Source organism: Psittacula echo (genome assembly GCF_963264785.1).
Source record: "Psittacula echo genome assembly, chromosome: 3".
Taxonomy (NCBI): Eukaryota; Metazoa; Chordata; class Aves; order Psittaciformes; family Psittacidae; genus Psittacula; species Psittacula echo.
Genome location: NC_137736.1, coordinates 112,296,412 through 112,318,498, shown reverse-complemented (window position 1 = coordinate 112,318,498; position 22,087 = coordinate 112,296,412). Strand labels below are relative to the sequence as shown.

General features: G+C 37.2%; 1 protein-coding gene across 8 annotated transcripts in view; it reads left to right on the top strand.

Moving 5' to 3' along the window:
• AASDHPPT (aminoadipate-semialdehyde dehydrogenase-phosphopantetheinyl transferase) overlaps window positions 1–20,730 on the top strand; it is a 31,641-nt gene extending 10,911 nt beyond the window's left edge. For 6 of the 8 annotated variants that reach the window (XM_080612521.1, XM_080612523.1, XM_080612520.1 and 3 more), the window contains exons 3-6: window positions 8,711–8,832; window positions 9,311–9,472; window positions 16,543–16,620; window positions 20,467–20,730. In XM_080612521.1, the coding sequence (XP_080468647.1) occupies window positions 8,711–8,832; window positions 9,311–9,472; window positions 16,543–16,620; window positions 20,467–20,637 (533 nt within the window). In that variant the 3' untranslated portion in view covers window positions 20,638–20,730. Of the gene's footprint in view, window positions 1–8,710; window positions 8,833–9,310; window positions 9,473–16,542; window positions 16,621–16,946; window positions 17,092–20,466 lie in introns of all 8 variants that reach the window. The other 2 variants (XR_013956377.1, XM_080612522.1) reach the window with 2 other exon arrangements.
• Window positions 20,731–22,087: the final 1,357 nt, after the last annotated feature.

The window sequence follows — 22,087 nt, the reverse complement described above, 5'->3', positions numbered from 1 at the left end:
ATGAGTTTTTGCTTGTCTTTTTTCTGGGAATAGTAGATGATATGAAATGGTAGATTTTCTTTAAAATATTTATTTTTAAGCAAAGGATTAATTGTCGGAGGTGTCAGTCAATATAATATTTCTGTGTGGAAAGGTCCTCTAGTAATTTATTTCATCTTGAGGTTTTTGTTGTAATTTTAAAGAGCAACAGGAGATCATTTAGCTACATTAAAACATGTTATGTTCCTAAATGGCTGTTACCTTTGAAGAGATCTGAGCATGTTTGACTTTTTTGACTTCTCTTTTTTTTAACATTTGTAGTTGTGTCCTCACAACTCACAACCATAATGGCTTTATAAAAGAGAATCTTTTTTGATATTTATTTAGATTTTGGAGTTTTGTGTTTATTTTTAGTGTGATGCATTGTAACCTCAATGAATGTTGAAAGGAACTGGAGTTCCTGCTGCTCTGACAAAATGGCATGCTTTAACTGTTTCATATATTCTGTAACGGAAAACTGATTAAAATGCCATTTCCATGAGGTAATTTACCTGTTTATTGAAATGCTGTGGCTGCTTTAAGCTCTGCTAGCTGTGGTCATACAATGTCTTGGAAAGAGCTTAAGCAAGTAGAAGGTATAGCCATTCATGTAGACAAGAAGGGGTTTCTGATTTTATTACTGCTTATTAAATTTTTGCTATTACTGTTTAGTTATAACTAAGTACGTTTCATCAAAAGGACTCGAGGTTCCTGAATCTTCTTAGTGATTAAGACTCCATGTATTTTAAATATGTTTTTTCTCTAAAGCAAGCTCAAACCATGCCCTTGCATGTAGGTGTAATTATGTCAGTAAGTTCTTCAGTGGCAAGTTATATTACAGTTAAATGTTTGAGATAGAACATATAAAAGTGTGCTGGATTCTGAACAAAATTTGAGAAGATCTGACTTTTTTTTTAGATTCAGAACACTGACAAAAAGCAAGTATCTATTTCAGACCATAATACTGTCTGTCTGAAAAATTGATCAGGTGTGAGGTATCCAGTTAATAGCTTGTGACTTTTCTTCGTCAAAATTGTTATTTCTCTAATGCAGTTTTGGAGGTAGAGCTGTGTAATCCATTCTGATTCTTTACTTTCTTTTGTTTAACATTGACTATTGGGGCAGGTTGCATAACTATGCGTCATTGCTGTTGGACCAAATCACAGTAATGTGATTGAAATCTTAGCAGTTTCTCTAGTATTACAGAGATTTAGCAATTCTAACTGCAGATTAAATATCAAACATTATCAAATTATGTTAGTCTCTTTATGACTTTTACATTTTTACAGTCTGGGAAATCTTGAGCAATTCAACAAATTGCTCAACATTTTCTGACACTTTAAAGTTAATGCTACTTCTCTGAGGTATGCCAAGGTAAAACATATCATCAGTCGTTAAATGGCAAGGATGGATGTTGGAAGAATTGCGGGATGCTGGCCGGAAGTGGAGGGGGCACAGAATGAAAATCCAATATTTAATTCACACTAAAGCTGTGCGAGATAATAGTTTTAAAAAACATGCTCTGTTCTGTCTGTTTCTTCTAAGATAGTAATTTATCTAGGTAACTATTTGTCTTGTTGGTTTCTAAACATCTGGACAAGGGTTCATTGGTATTAATAAACAGTTAGGATTTGGGCATCTGTTGCAGAAAAAATGTTTTCTCTGTATCTGTTTACCTTGGTTTCCCTTAGAGATAGTAAAACACTGTAAAATATGGCTTGTGTCCTACACCAAAAGGACTGTCAGCCCAAGAGTCCGGGACTCAAAACATATTAATCCTGTACAGTTTGTTAGTTTGCAGGATTTATAGCTAGCCCATGTTTCACATCATTAAGTAGTTTGATCTGTCATACTTCAGTAGCTCATTTTGCTTCAGTAGCACATTTCACATTGTTGCTTCACCAATTTGCCATCTGAAAGTAAATTGATATATATTGATTAGGTATTAGTTCTTGATGACTGACCTGCTTCTTTTATGCAGTTCAAGCAGTCGGAATCTGTTGACATTCTGGGATTTGGGTTTCTGTTTTTCCAGGGGCTTAGCTGATCAATGAACTGCCAGTAGTAGCTTTTAGCTTTTCATATCCATAGTTTTGGATGTATGTCACTATATAAACTTGTTAGTTTGTAACTGACCAAAACAATTTGTACACTGTAAAACTGGTAAAAATTTAAGTGAGGAAGGTTAGTCATCTACTGTTCTCGCTATATTTGCGCAGGTATATAATGGTTTTGATAACTTCAGGTACAACAGGAAAATTACTACCTTTGTTAAGTACACATTGTATTACCAAAGTTGACTTATGATTGACCTGATGTTTGTAACACTGTAAACAAAACACCAGTATAAAGGTATTAGCAGGGAATAGTACCACTATATAGGTAAGAAATCAATTGCCTTCACAACTGTGTTAATTTTACATGTATTTTTTTCTGTGAACTGCTCTGATTTCAAATCTGCATTATGATGTGATGGGGTGTGAGGCATAGGTGTCTGTATATTAAAGAATAATCAATGAAAATATATCCTGGTCTCAAGGACAAAACCTCTACCTTGTGAATATCAAACTAATTTATACACTAACTGATCAGAGATTTGCTGGATGCCTTTACTCTATGGCTGCTATATCATAAGAAGCAAGTTACTGAGTGTTATGGGAAGGAGGCAGAGCTCTGCATATTCTAGGAAAAAAAGGACTTTTAAAGTTAGGCCATTGAACAGCTAAACCATCCGGTCAATTTTGTTCTAATGCAAATGAACATACAGGTTTGTATTTGTTAGGCAGTCAGATACTGGGACAAATTGTTGTCAGTTAATTGGATGTTATGAAAAGAAGCTGCAGTACATTTTGGTTAAATTTACTAGAGTTTTCTAGTTGACTGTCTTGCTTTTCAGCAAGATGGTCCAATGTAAAAACAGAAACTGCTTCCAATATTTAAAGCATGTCATGCTCTGTAACAAAATATTTACAAGTGTGGAGTTTACAGTAGACTAGAGAAATGCTTCCAAAATATTATCTATTGTGAACAAATGCAAGAAGAAAGAATGCATAAGTTTGTGTAAAGGTGAGGAGTGAACTATAAAAACATACAGAAATGAAAATGTATTTTCCAGTGAGAGAAAGGGCAATATAGTTCTGGTGAATATTAAAAAGAATTAAAGTTAGTTTCCCAGTTTCTCTTTAAAAGAAGCTGTATACATTTTGAACAGTATATTAACTGTAAGTTAGGAAATTTAAGTGGCATATGCAAGTAAGAAGTATCTATACAAAGCATTGGAAGTAATTTTAAAGTTTACAGTGGCAGGAATTGCCACATTAAAAATTCGTAGTTGTTAACTTAGATTTTCATAAGGTTTATAATGAAGTTATTTGGTTGATGACTGAACAGATATATGCATTTCTGAAAAGGAAAAGAGCCTTTATTAAAAAAACATCTTTATGATTAGGCTTCTATACTAAATGAAAATCATATTTTTAAGCTATTAAGAGGGTAATTACTAAAAGAGATATTAGATTTTTGACAGAATACTTACAGTAGTTAATACAACAATTTTGAAAGTGATACACAGAGAGACTCCACAACTGGTTAAAGTTGTAAAGTAGGTATGCTTTTATTCAGCGCTGAGGTGCATAGGGATCGCTCCTCCAAAGTATGCACACCTCAGTGTCCTTTCCCGCTACATTTATCCTCTAAAGTTACACGCCTATACATATTCATGATCTATCCCCGCTTCGTATTAGAATGAGCTAAAAGGTCCTTTGCGCATGTGCAGTGCCTCCCTGTGGTCATGGGCGAGGGTCTCAGGATGAAGTAAATGAGCCTTCGTCTTGTGAGTAGGGGTCTTCAAGATGAAGGAAACGAGTCTTCCTCTTCTTAAAACTTTTCACCCTTGGCACAGTTGGACGCCCCAGTGGTTACACAATTAGCTGAAACGAGCCATATCTGTAATTCTTCTGTTAACTAGCAAAGATGTAGAACAGGGTGACCTTCCTGCAAAATTTATTGCAGGATGGGCAGGCAACGAGTATCCCAAGCTAGCAGATGTTTGGGAGGCTCTGTCTTTGAACTAACTGGTAAGTAGAAGGATGGTGTGAAATGTTATACTGTAGAAGGCTAGTGTGAAACAATTAACTCATGTTTAGTGGGGCCCCTAAATTCCAGACTTATACCGTAGTTTTCTTTCTGCAACTTAAGTTAAGCAAAAAAGTACTTTACCTCTGTATTTTCCAGGCACTAGCGTTTCTTATATCAAGCCCCCTGTATCAAAAGCAGGAAAACTCTGTCACCGTGGAGCTTATTTTCTTTAATCCCCTCAACCCAGGCAAGTTTGATTTCATGTTTAATTAAAAAAATCTCATCCCTTCCCTCCCACCCTTTGCCACTTTAATAACTTCCATGCCATTGACTTGTTTTTTATTGTGTGCTGAAATGCACTATCTTAATTCACTAGAGAATCTAAACGATTAATTAAACACCATTTTTTTTAAAACAGTTTATCCAATATTTTCATTCATCTACTCCCATCACAATTTTTATTCTCTAAAAAAAAGAAGAAAAAGGTGAGTGACTGTTATTTCAAAGAGTTTTAATAGTTATTGGGGATATGTATCTTTTCACATTAATCATAAGCCATTTGTGGAACAAGCCTCCTGTTTTTCTGTGCTACCAACTCTGCTTATTTTTGAAATCTCATATGAAAGCATGTCTTATCTCTTATGTATTCCTAAAATCACAAAACTTAATTTATTCCATTTCAGTGATGAGCCCCCTACCTAGTCAGGTGCTCAGTCAGATAAATATTGTGCAATTTCCTGGTGCTCACCAATTTAAATGAGTAATTTGCATACATAAATATATTTTTTTCTGAAGTGCACACATTGTGTTACAGGAATCTCACTTTGCCACTGAGATGGGCAAGATTACTGTAAGTGTATTGGATTTATCAGAATTAAAAATAAATTCTGATTTTTCGGAAGTTGTAAAATGGTTTACAAGAAGGAATATTTGAAACGCAGTTTTGAGCGTTTCAATTAAATTTTACCACATAGTTGTATCCCCTGCTAATTTTTTGGCTCAGTATTTAAATGTTTCTTGGAATAACCCTAAACATTGGGAAAGGAGTGCTGGATTGGTACTGTGTGTACCCAGCTGTGTGGCATCTGCTCTGGAGCTTGTTAGTGTGTAGATGTTCAGAAGCACAGACAGATCAGATGTGCAGTTTTCTACAACCTGCATAGGCATAGCTTAAAGGAATCTTTTTTCTTTACCATTGTGAGTTAAATAAGAAGCAGTAGTACAATTGTGTAAGTTTCAGTGAGTTCCTGGCTTTATCATTGATCATTGACAATGTAAAGACAAAGTATTTCTGGAAGTATTTGAATTGTGTGTGTTTATGAGAGTAAAAGGATTTGTTCCTTCAGAGAATCTTTTTCTCATGTTTTTAATTAAATAATTTTTATCATGCTTATCCTGTTTATAATTATTTTCTTCTTTTTTTTAGAGAATTTTCTTTGAATTTGCTCTTAGAGCATTTATGTACCAGAACTCCACTTGCATAAATACATACATGTACACTGCAGCCAAATTTCTCTAAGAAAATTGGTATCATCTTGTAGAGAAGAAGAAACTGTAACACTGTGAACTGTGAAGTGCTGATAATAAGTTCATTTTTAGTTAGTTAACAAAAGTCTGAAGGTAAAGCCAAAACATGTCTATGTTTATCATGTTTTGTCATTTTTGTGATGAATACTTTGCAAGTCTTGGGAAAGATTGTCTGAAACATCTTTTAAAAGTCCTTTTTAAGAATAATTTGTCTGGTTTATAACCCTTATAAATACTTCTTTTTCTTGCCTTTATTTCCTATCAGAATTCCAAGTTGCATTCCAGTTTCTTCTGTATTCTGTTACATGATCTTTTATGTTCCTTGTAGAAAACATTGTGGCTTCACAAAAATCATTAAAATATTAAGGCATATTTTTTCTTTCTTTGCTTAAATTTTACAGAGTAGGCAATAAACAAGAGGAAAAATTGTTAAAAAGGTCTTTGAAAGTTATCATCAGAATAGGAAGTTGTTGTCCAGTGAAGGACCCTGGTCTTGCCTTGTGCCTCAAATGATCATCTGTAGACTATATTGTGCATAATCCACATTAGAACAATTTCTCACTGTGAGAACAACAAAACACTGCAGTAAGTTGCCCAGAGAAGGGGTGAAATCTCTGCTTGACAGGCCCCTGGGTAACCTGACTTAAGGCTCTGATTTCAACAGAAGGTTGGACCAGGTCATCTCCAGACATCCTTTCCAACCTAATTTTTTCATGATTCTGTGAATCTGTCTTTGATACTGAAGCAAGTATGAGGAAATGGACCAGGCAGGCTGCTGTACTGCTTGAAATTTGTGAAGAGTAGTAGTCCTGGCTCCTCCAATCCATTCCTCAGAGAGAAGCAACTGTGCTGTATTAAGAAGAAAATGAGAGGGGAGGGCATTTCTGGAGTTTTTCAGAGGAGGGATGTAACGGATGGCTGGAGCGCAGGGGAAAGTCCTGTGCAAATCTGAACATTAAGTATCAAGGAGGGTAGCTGGACAGTTGAATAAACCTAGGACAAAAAGGGGTAAATAAGGAGTGAAAAGGTAGAATGGTTTTGAATATACATTTGGTATACTAAACAGTTTTAAGTATTGAGTGTATTCACTATGTGTGATAAGGCTTGGATGGCAGAAGGGCTGATAATGCAAGAGCCTCTAAATGCTGAAAGTCACGTAGTTTGGATAGTCGTCTTTGGGTTGTTGAAAGAGGAGAACTCAGAAAGTAATGGAGGAGAAAAGGTACATTAGGACATTCTTAAATGTTCTATAGTTTGAAGCGCTTGGAGAGGCTGGTGGCTCACCACTGCTGTCTTAAATACTTGAGAAAGAAAAAAATAAGGAAGTGAGTTGTTTGGAGCAGGTCTCAGCATAGTTACTTTTTCATAAAACTGGCCATATAAACTCAGAGATGAAAGACAGTGACCCTTCTCCAAGTTGAATAATTTCTTTTTGTTATTTTTCATTGCTTCAGGGAAGTTGGATTGTGTAAGCAGATGGATATTTTGTTTGCCTTTGTAATCTATCAAAACATGCTTGACATTGTGGTTGCTTTTCTTTTTTAGCATCATCATTTTCTTCAGCGAGTAAGGTTAGTTATCTCCTTAGATTGTTCTGGATCATTCCGTTAGCTGGCTACTGCAACTGTCAACAAAATACCTGTCTTAAGACATTTTCTTCACTTTAGTCTATAGATGAAATGAGTGGCATCTCTGAAATGTCACTGCTATGTCATGTGTACTGTGTATGCCAGGTTTTACTTTGCAGTGTGATACAGAAATTGTCAGAAAAACCTGAATGTGTGCTTTAGTGTGACATTAGTTTGATCAGATCAATTACTACCGCTGCAAATGCCTGTTTTTTATATAGTACTTAGGTATCTGTAGAAGACAACCACATTGTAGAGAAGAGTTAATACCCTTATCCTTGTTTTAAGATGGGGAACATTAATGTGAAGAGGGAAAGTTCCTTGCCCATAGTCCCTCACAGAATCAGCAGTGGAGCTAGGGTTAAAATCTGCATCTTCGTTAAGCAGTTGCTTAATGGTGGGTTCTTAAGAGTAATGTGGTATTGGAAGGGGAGACTATGTTTTGGATTGAATACACCCAACATTTTAATAAGAACATTGCATAACCTATGAAAAATTTTGTCTCAATATGTCGAATTGTCTCTATCCAGATTTTTATTATTCCTACTAAAGCAAATAGATGGCTTTCTGCCACTGTCTGTTTAGCCAGCTGTAAACCCTATTGGGCATATTGCATGGTATGCTGATTAATGATATAGGCCGTGGGTGATTAGCCATGCATGTAACAAGGTCCATAGGTTCCAGTATATTGTAGTAATACCATGCATCAATATAACCACACAGTCTGTCGTGTCTTCTGCAAAGTAAATTTAGACTAGTGGTGTAGCCCCTGAAGAGCTGTTGCAGTGCCACACAGCCGTGCTTGGTTTTAGAGGAGGCTTAAATTTAATCCAAGGATTTGAAGGTTTGGTGTTTCATGATTGTTTGTTTTCCTTGATATATTTCTTACTGTAATTATGGGCATCTCCCTACCCCCATTTTTCTTGCAGAATAATCCAAAAGACTTAATATCATGTGATAAATGTGGGATATTGTATTCTACATGTGCTTAAGAAAGTTTCTTATGTTTCTCAGCATCCAAAGGCAGGAGACAGAATAGCTTGATGAATTCTGACAAACAGCATGCTGTTTTATAAAATTTTACTAGATCAAGCTATCAGATGTCAAAGACTGTATATGCTGATTTTATAGCTGAATACGATTTTCTAATACATTATTGGTACTGGTTAAATACTTAGTTTTTTAGAGAATGCTGAAAATACATAACAATTTTTACTTTCATTTCACACTTTAATGCAGTAATTCTGTTATGGGAGTGTTTGGTTTTTTTTTATAGTGTCCTGAACAATCATCAGAATCACAGCTTTGAGGCTATATAAATTCAGATTATTCTTAATGTTTTTTCTTCTGAGTTTTTTTTAGAGCAATAATATGAGGTAATTAATTTGCTTTTAGTTATTAGTCTTGTTAAAATTTCTGTAAACAAAATTTATGTAAACGTATCTCTGAAAAATTTACAGGTAGTAGCTCAATTCCAAATTTCTTTCACATCATGAAGAGACAGTTTACTGAAACAGAGTGGAGTGTAATCAAGTCTATGAGTAGTGAATGGATGCAGCTGGATATGTTTCATCGGCACTGGGTAGTGTTTCTTTTTCTCTATTTAAAGACTGTAATGCTAAACCTGCATGTTCTCTTTTGATGTTTTGTTACTGTTTTTATTATAGTAAAATTGTATACTTTTTATAGTGTCTTGGTTTTTTGGAGATGCTATTTTATATTTTAGTGATTTCTTTTTTTTTAATGTTATAATAACTTTGAGAATGATAGTACAGCTGAGTTTTCTAGAAAGATATATGACTACAGTTTTAAACACAAACCCAGAGCAAGGTAAAGGGTTCATATCTGTGTGTACCACTTGGTAATTTTGCTTCCATACTAATTATAATGCAGCAAAGCATTAATAACACTGGTAAGTTTTTCTTTTGGTAGTTGCATCATTCTACCCTCACATTTGCAGTAGTATAAGTCTTAAATTTATTTGGTCTTTAGTGCTGCTCAGAACTAAAACAGTTTGAGAACAGCCAGTATGAATAAAATACATTTATTCTGTGTTCTAGGCCTTGAAGGAAAGCTTCTTAAAGGCTATTGGAGTAGGAATTGGCTTTAACCTGCAAAGAATTGAATTTAATGTGTCCCCACTGCAACTGGAAATAGGGAAGGTGTATAAGGAGACAAAAATGCTTCTGGATGGAGATGAAGAAGAAGAGTGGACATTTGAAGTAAGAAACATTCAAATTTATTTTTTCAATAATGGGAAACAGTCTCAACACCCATATGGTTGCATCACACTTTTTTTTTCCACTTTTTTTTTTTATTGCAACTTGACACCTTTGTTCTGTATAACCACGTTGAACATGCAGCAATCAAAACTCGGGATAGAAATCCACAGCATTTTTTAATATTTTTGATGGTTGCAAAACCACCCCAGATTATGATGTTTGTCATAATCACAGAATCACAGAATCCCAAGGGTTGGAAGGGACCTCAAAAGATCATCTAGTCCAACCCCCCTGCAAGGGCAGGGCAACCTAGAGTACCTCACACAGGAACTTGTCCAGGCGGGCCTTGAATATCTACAACGTAGGAGACTCCACAACCCCCCTGGGCAACCTGTTCCAGTGCTCTGTCACTCTCACAGTAAAGAAGTTTTTCCTGATGTTCACATGGAACCTCTTATGCTCCATTTTACACCCATTGCCGCTTGTCCTATCACTGGACATCACTGAAAAAACCCTAGCTCCATCATCCTGACACTCACCTTTTACATATTTGTAAACATTGATGAGGTCACCCCTCAGTCTCCTCTTCTCCAAGCTAAAGAGACCCAGCTCCCTCAGCCTCTCCTCATAAGGGAGATGTTCCACTCCCTTCATCATCTTTGTGGCTCTGCGCTGGACTCTTTCAAGCAATTCCCTGTCCTTTTTGAACTGAGGGGCCCAGAACTGGACACAATATTCCAGATGCGGTCTCACCAAGGCAGAGTGGAGGGGGAGGAGAACCCCTCTTGACCTACGAACCACACCCTTTCTAATACACCCTAGGATGCCATTGGCCTTCTTGGCCACAAGGGCACATTGCTGGCTCATGGTCATCCTCCTATCCACCAGGACCCCCAGGTCCCTTTCCCCCTCACTACTTTCCAGCAGGTCAACCCCCAACCTGTACTGGTACATGGGGTTGTTCCTCCCCAGATGCAGGACTCTACACTTGCCCTTGTTGAATTTCATCAAGTTTCTCCCCGCCCAACTCTCCAGCCTGTCCAGGTCTTGCTGAATGGCAACACAGTTTTCTGGTGTGTCAGCCACTCCTCCCAGTTTAGTGTCATCAGCAAACTTGCTGAGGGTACATTCAGTTCCCTCATCCAGGTCGCTGATGAAAATATTAAACAGCACTGGTCCCAGCACCGACCCCTGAGGCACTCCACTAGTCACAGACCTCCAGCTAGATTCTGCCCCACTGACCACAACTCTCTGCCTTCTTCCTTTCAACCAGTTCTTTATCCACCTCACTACCTGATCATCAAGCCCACATTTCCTTAGCTTATCTATGAGGATGCTGTGGGAGACAGTATCAAATGCTTTACTGAAATCAAGAAAAAACACATCTACTGCTCTGCCATCATCCATCCACCTAGTTACTTCCTCATAGAAGGCTATAAGGTTGGTCAAACATGACTTCCCCTTGGTAAAACCATGTTGGCTACTCTTAAAGACCCCCTCATCCTTGATATGTCTAGAGATGGTGTCAAGAATAAGTTGTTCCATCACCTTTCCAGGGATGTAGATAAGGCTGACTGGTCTATAATTACCCGGGTCCTCCTTCTTGCCCTTCTTATAGACTGGCGTGACATTTGCCATCCTCCAATCCTCAGGCACCTCTCCTGTTTCCCACGACTTACCAAAGATGATGGAGAGTGGCCTAGCAATGACCTCCGCCAGCTCCCTCAGCACCCATGGGTGTATTCCATCCGGACCCATCGATTTATAGATGTCCAGATTGCTTAACTGATCCCTAACCCAATCCTCATCTACCAAAGCAAACTCCTCCTTTATCCTGACTCCTTCTGGGGCTATAGGAATCTGGGGCCCCCGGGGAGAGTCTGCAGGAGTAAAGACAGAGGCAAAGAAGGCATTCAGCACCTCTGCCTTCTTTAGATCCTCTGTCTCCAGGGCACCCACCTCATTCAGCAGTGGGCCTATATTGCCTCTCGTGTTAGTTTTATCCGCTATGTATTTGAAGAAGCCCTTTCTATTGTCCTTAACCTGACTTGCAAGATTAAGTTCCAAGGAGGCCTTAGCGGTCCTAATTGCCTCCCTACATCCTCTAACAACTGTCCTGTATTCCTCCCAAGTGGCCAGCCCCTCCTTCCATAATCCATAGATTCTCTTTTTCCACATGGCTTTTTCTTTTTCTGTTCCTCAAGTATACTTCTTGCACTCAAAGAAATTCATCCTAGGGAGTTCAGGAAATTCACTGAAGCATGTGCAGACCTGATTTGTGAACAGTGTCTAAGATTTTCAAGTTCTTCAACAGTTGGTCTAGAATGGGACTAGTGAGTAACTAACCCCATTAGTTAGTGTTTATGTTAAATGTTTGAAATGGAGGAAGTGTCTTCAACTCCTTTGGGTTTCTTGCTACTTGTCCATACAAACTGGTAGAAATGTGCTTTTGTGGGCATGAAGTTAGAGTGTGCTGGTTAGCTGCTGTCTGTGGAAATGGAGAGATGCAAAAATCTTGTCTTTGCTTAACTGGAACATTGGTTTGGGCTCAGCTTTCTATCAGAACATTGGGTTTGTTTTTTTGGTTTTTTGGGGGTTTTTTTTATTCTTAAAAGTTACTAAGACTTATCACCTAAGCATCTATCCTGTTAAATTCGGTAGGAAATGATCAATAGCATCTAATTTAGTTTAAAGGTTAGAGAGATAAAGAACTAATAGGATTAATGTTTTAGTGGTGGACTCTATAGTGTTGGTTAGTGGTTATACTTGATGATCTTGAGACTCTTTTCCAACCTTATGATTCTGTGATTCTATACAATGACCTCAAATTACTTAATTACCCTAAAAACCCAAGCTTAAAAAATTTAATAAATCATGATACCATTTCTCTACATCCCAGAGGCATTTTCATCCAGCTGCTTAAAAAAAAGGTTAAAATGCAAAAGACATTGACTTAAAATTATCTGTAAAGGGCACCTTGTTTCAGTCTGCTATAAGTTTGTGCTGCTGGTATGTAGTCAGGTGCATTTTTCAGTAAGAGTAGTTTACAATACCTGTTTATACTTTGAAAATATCTACATTATTGGAGACAACAGTTCCAGTAGAGCTTGTCTAAATGACAAATTTCTGCCGTATGCTTGTTCTGTGTAGGATTCAATCTACGTGTATGATATGCATGTAGTAAAAAAGAATTAATATACCAATAACATTTAACTTACGGCATTAGTTGGCGTGTTCACAGTTCATTTCTTCTTGTATTTCTTAGCCAAATCTGGTTTTATGCTATTTTAAAAGCCTACCCATATTAAATCAGCCCTTTTACTAATATTGCCGTACTGTCTAGGAATTGAGTATGTCATGAAATTTGCTAATGGGGAATTACAGACTGGCAAATTGGGAGACTGTGACACACAATTTAGTAGAACACTTTCTGTATTGCTGCTAACAGTATGCCATTGTCAAGGAAACATCTACTTCTATCAGTTGAGTTCTAGAAATCCTAATTTTGGTCTTTGATGACATGCCTGTGTCTGGTTGACTAAAATAGCCTGAAGATGATGATGTAGATAGCTCCTTGCATTACTCAGATGCTTTATAATTATTTGATTTTTCCTTATTACTTTGTAATTACTGCTAGAAGTTTAATTTAATTTTTGTCTGAGGAATGTCTCCTCTTCCATGCTTGCCCTTCTGCTTCCCAAGAGTGCAGCCTTATTACAAGGCAGTTTGCAGTGTTACAAAGAATGGATTTATTATCAAGTTTCATTTAATACAGGCTCAACTGGAATATAGTTTAATTTATCAACAGTTATTAAACTGAAATTGGAAAAAAATAATTAGTTTTTCAGTTACCAATCCCCAACTTAAAATTAAGCATCACTTTCCTTTTTTCATCTTCTTCCAAGTTTCTTTTAGTTTTGTGCCCATCAAAGACAAAGGTCCTTTTTTATTTCATCATTAGCTCTTGAAACAGCTTGTTAACTGAAAACAGTAATTTACTGATTTTTGAGAAATCTGAAGAGTCACCAAGAGAAATCTGTGAGAATCACCTGTAAGACTCCATATTACTGGTATAGTGTTTTCCTTGTGTTCCCTGCTGTGCTGTGTTTGCTTGAGTGAACATTTTTTAGCAAATAAAAAAATCTAATTACCTCACTTTTCAGATCTTCCTATATCTTTATGATAGGAGGTCATCAAAGAGAGTAAGGCTGTTTAAAAGGCAATTAACACATGGTTTTGGATTGTCTTATTTGAGTTTTAAAAATAATTTACCGAAAACAGAAGAGGGAAGCAAAAGGGATTTTATCCATTAAAATTACATAAAAATTCTGAAATTTCCTTTAGAAAGTACTATGCAATGTGAAAAAAGCAACTTAGAAACATTAAGACTAGAAAAAGATCTACCATATTACACTTGTCATACTAAAAGTTCAAGAGAAGTACCAGTGAATTGAAGCAAATCAGAGTTGACACTGTTCAGACATCCTAAACTGTTCACAAGAGCAAAGCATGTTCATATCAGAGAGAATTTTCTGTGAGCATGGAAATAATAATTTTCTGTTATTTCATTGTTAACACCAAATGAGCTACCTTGTTGTGCAGTTGATTGTGACCCCTTTTCCAAGGGGATTTTTCACTAAGTTTTGTTCGAAGTGTCTTTCCCCTCCTCCACTCCTCACGTATTTTTGAGCTGGGATAGACAACAGTAGCTCAGAAACAGTTTCTTGCTGTTTGATCTTGTTGGATCAGTTTAGCTTTAGGCACTTGTTTTCATGTAGTACTCTAGAGATTGCTAGGCAGATTTCCCTGCAACTGTTTTTGGAAGGAGAAGAAAAAATACAGTAAAACTTCATTTAAAAGCATAAATCTAATTTTAAGATATGTTGTGTTTAATATGTTTTATTCACATAGGCAGTGTGCACTTTCCTCATTTTATTAAGGTGAATTTGTTTAGTAATAAAAATTTTGCTAGCCCAGTCAAAAGTGATACAGTATTTGTGTCAGATTGTTATTTTAGGATGGAGTGATGATAATAATAATGTAGATTTGGGGTGATTCTGTATGCTCCATTTACTTCCTTTGAAGAAAATAGTCGTACAGAATTGCCCTGGATTTTGCTGGGATAGATTTTATTTTCTTCCCAGTAGCTGGTACAGAATTGTCATTGTTTTGGCTGGGATAGATTTAATTTTCTTCCCAGTAGCTGGTACAGTGCTGTGTCTTGGATTTAGGATGAGAATAATGTTGCTAACACAGCGATATTTTAGTTGTTGTACCAAGTCAAGGACACCAGCTTCTTACACTGCCCTGCCAGAGGGGAGGCTTTATGGTGTTTCATGGCCTGCTAGGTTAAACCACAACAAGAATGAAGTACTAGTTAGTTTTAATAAAGGTGAAAGATAGGTATCTGTAGCAGATCTGGTATGTGGAAAAAAAGAATCCTAATTACTGATTTGCAAAATATTAAGTACTCATGATTTTTTCCTTATTGGTCCTAGTTTTGCGCCATTAGTCAGGAAGAATGACTGGATAACACTGGAGTCTGTATTAAAGAAGAATCTTAAATGAGACATAAGACCCTTCTATTTGGGTCGCTACCTCATTTTTGGATATAGCCGGTTTATAAAGAAAGCACCTAATTTATCCTAAACCTCATTGGGTTTTAAGAATCACCTGGCATCATAGCTGCTACACAAGTAATTGTTTGTGTTTTTTCAAACAAGTATTTGCTTGCTTTGTCTCTATGCAAATACATTACTTTCAGAATATGAATTTCAGATTGAGGTTACCTGGATCAATTTGAAACATATTTAGTAATTGCTGTTGGTGTGCAACTATAACGGTCTTTTAGCCTCAGTAAGAGAAGTTAATCCTGTTGTATTGCCAGGAATAAATATGAATGAAAACTTTTACTTCTAAGACTATTTAATCCAACTGGATTCACACAGCAATCAGTTCTGCTTGCTGGGAAGGTACAGCTTCTGCATAAGCTGTCTGTTGTTGAGCGAATCCAGAACGATTTGAATCCCACACACATCACTTTGCTGAGCCTTTGAAATGAGGTCATATGTCTTGTGCCTGTAGCTTGAACAGCTCTGGTAACACTTTGGTTCTGTGCAGATCAAAACAAATTTTGATCAGTTATGTTTGCTGGTTTATGGAAATGAATCTTAACAAAACAAACTCTACCTCAGAGGAATTTTGTATGATTGTGCTCTTTCTCTTTCTTGTTTAATCATCTATTTCCATTTAGAAGTTGGATTTATTGTGTAAGTTGGTACAGCAGTATCCCCAGATGAATAGGTAAGCAAGCTGATTCGCTGGTTTTTGTGGTTTCAGGATGTTTCATTAACTCCGCGCCTTAAGGTTTTTGCTGGCTGCTGGTGGGGACCAGGAGAAGTCTCTTTCCCTCTTGTATTTGGTTTAGCTTTACATTTATTTCTCTGAAGCAGCAAAGATAAGATGAAGAGCACAGTTTGTTATGTTTTATTGTAAGATGCAAAAAACTCCGTTGAGATCACAAAGGATATGCGAAGTGAATGAGGTGGAGCTTCTGACTTCAGATGTAGGGTACTGCTGAATGTGCTGTATTGTATCCTCTGTTCTGATCAGTCTTTAAAGTCTTGGACATGCAGAAAATGAAAGGGGAGAGGGAAATACATGACTAAAAACTGGATGTAGCAATTTTTCCATCTAGACAAATACAAAGCACTGCACCTTAGAACTGTGCAAATTGTTCAGCTGCATTTGATCAGACATCTAATTTTCATAGTCTGTTTTTGAGGAAGTTCTAGAAATGTGCATGATGTGTACAAGTGGTTAGATTTCATCAAACCTGAGGTAGCAGTCTTTATTTTGTCTTCTACCCTAGTAAATGAATGGAAAACCAAGTAAAATACTTCATAGTAAATACACTGCTAAAAAGGACTATTGCTATTTGAATGTAATTACTTTATCATATTTTATAGTATGCTCTGCTTTTATTCTGAACCATACTCTAAGCATTTATAGTGGTTGCTGGAAACAGAGTAAAGAAAATACGTTTACGTTGTTATTTTCATCTTTACTAGGAAACCCGGTTAGATGACCATCATCATGTTGCAGTGGCCCTTGGGAAACAGGAGGGATTTGTACAGAAGCATTCTGATGTAAGAAATTGCAAAATGTTTTCAGTTCTTGGTAACTAATCACTCGAACATAAACTTAGTCTGGTGCTGTAGCTAAAAGTGTGTTATCTCAGATGTAGGGCCAAGGAGAAAGCTCTTAAGCATAGTATTAACCAGAGTGTTACTGAACTGTTATGTCTAGTTCTGTTGTGCCTTTTTTCAGGACAGGTATGAGAAGGAGAAATGGTTTCAGAGGACAGTGACAGATAATGTCAAATCTGGAATGTGTGTGTTAGTGTTTCAGCATGTTCACTAAACAGTAAGTCAAGTGATTTTTGTCACAGCATGATAGTACTTATGTGGGAAAGATGTTTTTTGCAGAGGGAAATGGAGACAGTGAACCAGTCCGGACAGCTAACCTATCACAGCACTTCACCAAGTTGATTTTAACAGGGGACTTGTCAGTACATGTATCCCAGAGCAGAGCCATCTTTCAAACGCCATTATGACAAGGTAAACCCTGAGACATGCAACAACCAACAGATGGGAGGAACAGCAGTGTTTAGTCTTCATTCCATGTGTGTGTCTATTGAGAGAAGCAACAAAGCTACTTACAAGCTTTTCAGGATTTTCTTTGTAATTTAACAAAGACCTGGGTCATGAAAATAGCCATAAAAGTCAAATCTGAAGCAGACTGGAAAGTTGTAGCTGAAATAGCCAGACAGTCAGCAAAGCAAAGTGTGACAAACAGTTTTGTCCGTAGTGTTCTAGTTGCTTACAAGAAAATGAGTTATTGTTTTCTGTAATTTACATAGAAAGGTTCTGTCAGAAACTAGAAAATGATAATTAGTATATGCATGGATGAAAGAAAGAAAGTGGTCATGTACATGTCTGTCATGGTCATAAAGTCTGAGTCTGTGTTTATGGGTAGTACAGAGAGGCAGACCTTTTAATTAAGTATTGGTTAGGTTGAAAAAAACAAGTACAAACTACCTTTGAGGATTTATTGTGGTATATCAGTGCTGAAATATTCTTTAAGAAAGTATGTGCATTTTGTTTGAGGGGACATAAAGTTCCCAGGAGTGCTGCATATCATCCTTTCTGCAGGAATACTGATAAATGTCGGTCTGAGGTGAAAAGAAGGTGGCCATTATTTCTAAAGACAATTACCTAAGTATTCTACAAAAATCCAGGATTTTTAATTGTTGGCTTTCACCATCACTGTTACACACCTTAAAATTATCAAAGAAAGAACAGGCATCAAGAGTTACAATGAGAAGTCTTTGAATCAAGAAAAGTCTCAAAGGCGTATTTGTCCACTGACAAATTTGTGATGACCTAAATTTCGTTAGCTGAATTCACTGAAAAAAAGGTCATTTTAAATAGGACAAGTGAGCATTCTGTAATTCCCAATATGGAAATAAAGTGGAAATTTCTATACTAGTACTTTTGTACTATTGCAGTATGCTTTTTCACGACTCTGACATGAATGTGGAGGAAATTAAAAGTGGCCTTCTCTCTTTCTAAATTTTGCAGAATGGTAAGAAAGGATTCTCTGTATTGCTAGATGTGTTGAGAGGAAAAGGTGCTCTTCATCTTAGTTAAAAAAAAAAATAGAGTGTGTAGACATCATGCAACTATTTCAAGATGTCAGTGCTTGTTTCTGTTCCCTCTGTGCTATCACAGGAATAATTCATGTTGTCCTGTTTATGGACTTTCAGAGCTTTGTTCCCAACCTGATAGCAAGTACCTACAAGTCACAGGAAAGACCAACTGTTACTTTAACATACTATAATTTAATTTCTCTAGTGTCAAGAATCTTAACAAAATGTCTGCTGCTGACTGCTACATGCTTGAAGAGAGTGAACATTTATCTGCACTCTTAACCTAGATCTAGACAGTTACCCGAGGCAAGTCTCAATGAAAGATAGCTGAGTTTATAATTCTTTATAATTCCTATGTAGGCTACAAGACTCTCTTTTTGTCTGTCACTTGCTAAATTTCACAGGACTTGTGATTAATTCAATCAGAACTCTCTTGCCTTCAGACAAACGTGCAGAAGTTTAGACTACCTCTGTTAACAGTCTGCATAGCTCTGAGGCCTAGTTCGCATTGCATCTGTGATGTCACTTGCATGGCTCTAGGCACAGTTCCTGCGGCTTTACCTCATCTCCGAAATGCCAGATGAACAGGAATGTCTCAACACCGTGTCACTTATGTGAGGATGTAAAGTGACAGGCAGCTCAATTAACTTTAGTGTTCAGTCTGCATTGGTCAACTTTTGAGTTTTGCTGTGCTGTTACAACAAACACAGACCATTTTGTTATCTCTGCAGTTATTCCTGACAGTAGCTTACTGCTCAAACACTGAATTGGAGAATAGATCTTTTTGCTCTTTTGCATGTTTACTGACCTACCTTCATTGATATGACAGGAAGGGATAACAAAATCAACAAAATGGACCTCAGACAAGGTCACCTCCAGAACTCACATAAGCAAGCAAGTGCCTACAGTGCACTGTTATAAGACAAATACTCCAAACCTTCTCCAGGAGCTCAGCATGCCGGGGAGGGACACTTCTCTGAAGTGCCTGTAAGATAGTGTGTATAGTGTGGGCAATAAACATGATGCAGGGTTCTGATCTTGTTGGGATCCTGGAGACATGGTGGAATGGCTCCCATGATTGGAGTTTTGCAATCAAGGGGTACAGGCTGTTCAGGAAGGACAGGCAGGGGAGATGAGGAAGGGGAGTTGTCCTGTACATGAGAGAAGAGTTGAAGTACATAGAGCTCTGCATGGGAGTAGATGAGGAGCCATTTGATAGTGAGCGTGCTATTTGCCACCTTACCAGGAAGAACAAGTGTATCATTCCCTCTATAGGCACATAGGAGCAGCCTCCTGTTTGCAGACTCTGCTCCTCATGGGGGACTTCACCCCAATATCTGCTGGAGAGACACAGCAAGACATAAACAATGTAGGAGGCTCCTGTGGTCCTTTGACAACAACTTCCTCTGAGTGACAGAGGAGCCAACTAGGAGAGATGCTTTGCCAGACCTCCTACTCACCAGCAATGGGATTGTTGGGGATGTGAAGATCAAAGGCAGCCTTGGCTACAGTGAACACGAGATGGATCCTGAGGGCAGGGAGGAGGGCTCACAACCCTGGACTGAAGGATCAGCTACATGCATGTTGGATTCATGGAGCCGTACAATTTGCCTTGCTGTCTGGAAAGAATTATGCTTACAGATAACATACAGCAGGCAGCACAGTAACATGTGCTCACAAAAACCAGACCCTTTTTTCTTTGAAATGTAATTTTTCTTGAAGTGATGGAACTAACACGGGGACCATGACACACTCATTTCTCATATCTCAGTCTACATTTAACCTGGATTTAACACAAGGAATTGTGTTGATTGTGACCATTTTTGTCCTTAAATAGGAAAAGTTTGAGAGAAGTATGCACAACCCCTGTGATTGCTGGTATTAAAAGCATATATATAGGCACACTTCTAGTGGAATAAATCCTCATGCTATTATCTCAAATAATCATGTCTACTGGAGAATGAAGTAGAGTAGTTTGTTGGTGGTTTTCTTCCTTTTTTTTGAACTTAAAACACTCATTCTGTGGTATTTGCAGCATTCTCTATCTCTCATCTTTGTGTTTTCTGAATTGAGTTTCTAAGAAAAACTTGCTTTTTCTGTGTGGCTTGTCACATACTTACGTTAGTTACTATATAGCCTAAATTAGGGACAGTGACATTGGTCTCAACTGGAGTATTTTTTTTTTTTTCAGTAAGCAATGCATAGTTTAAACTGGACAGGGAGTATTGCAGGAAGAAAATTGAGATATATTGATTCATGTAATACAAATATGTATTTTCTGTAGGTATGTTCCATGGAGCCTAACCAGCCTCAGTTCACATTACTGACTTTTGAAGATTTAGTTGCATCTGGTATTCCATTCGCACCTGAGGATTCTGCATATTGGGATAATTTTTGTTCTAAGCAGGAGAGTCCAGTGAAACAGAATTCACTTTCAAGACAAGACTGCTTATAAGAAGAAAATTGTCAAAGTTATCATGCTGTTACTCTACATAATTCAGAGTGTGGGAAAAAGTGCACATGTGTAAATTAAACATGTTTTTCCTGATTTAAACTGACAGTCTGATTTTTTTCACTGTTTTAAAATTTACATTCTTTATCAATATCTTAAGGAAGATGGATGTTTCCTTGCTGAAGGAATTCTGGGTGAATAGTCTAAGCTGGCCACATACTTTTCTGCTTCTCCATGTTTGTGGTTCTTATACTGCAATAGTTACCCATGCAAGGAAGAGGGAGCAGAGCTATAATAATGTTGATTAGTCAACAAGTGTTTAATATATAAAAATGTGTTTCTGTACTTCATTAATGCTGAAGCTTAAATTATGGTACTGTCTTTTTCTCACATGTAAAGTCAGACTATTTTGTCTTACAGTGAATTAAAATTTCTGGAGAAGAGAGGTAGATCTTGAGTGCATCTTCTGAATATTTTGTAGTATTTTCCAAAACAAATCCTATTTTGTACCATTACCTCCCAGTTTTCTTTCTAGAAGACATAGATACAATATGGTCCGTCTAAATGTGAGGAAATTTATTGAACAGAACAAGTCATACTGAATGTAATGATTTTCACAACTAAAGCCAGGTTTTTTCTGTCCTACAGTTAAGCATAGATCTTCAGTGAATCTGAGCTTGTATACAACGTGGCTTCAGTCTGTATTCTGACTAAAGAAGAATCTACTTGTAGTGTAATTGTTGGAGCCATGCCTTATTACAAAGATAAATAAAAGGTTTAGAGGGAGAAGGGTATGAGCTTTATAATATTATACAAGCTTGTGGATTTTTGCTGTAGGTAATTCAGATATGCTGTTAAATTTTCCTACTTCTACCGGTTCTTCTTTTTTTTTTATAATGACAACCTCATTTTCCACTTTAATGAGACCCTCATCTGGCATGCTAATCATAATTTCTGGTGTTTGGCTTTTTTCCCCCAAAACTACAAATCAGTGAAACAGTGACTCTTCTCTCCAGACTCCACAGGGGTTAAATTTTGAAGTGAACAGAAATGCAGAATAATTTTAATACAAATTTTAAGTCAGCTATTGTAGACTGGTTTTCTTGGTTGTGGTTTGGTTTTTGTTTGTTTGTTTTTAATTAAATACAACTTGCAATAACTAAATGGCACTCTGGAGGCCAGAAAACGCTAGTCAGTGCGTATGTAATGGTGTCACTTACTGGGGTAGGATATTTTAAACTGCGTCATTGACTCTGTCTAACTCTGTTCTACCTGGAACATACTCTAATCCCAGATGGGCAAGTGCATGATGGTGTTTAAGAGCTGAGATAACTAGAAACGTTCCCATGCTGAAAGAAAGAAAGGAAGGATATGTTCTGCCACAGCTTTTGGAAGTCTGCAGAATAAGAAGGGCCTATTCAGAGTACAAGGGGCTGGAGAGTACAGGGTTCCA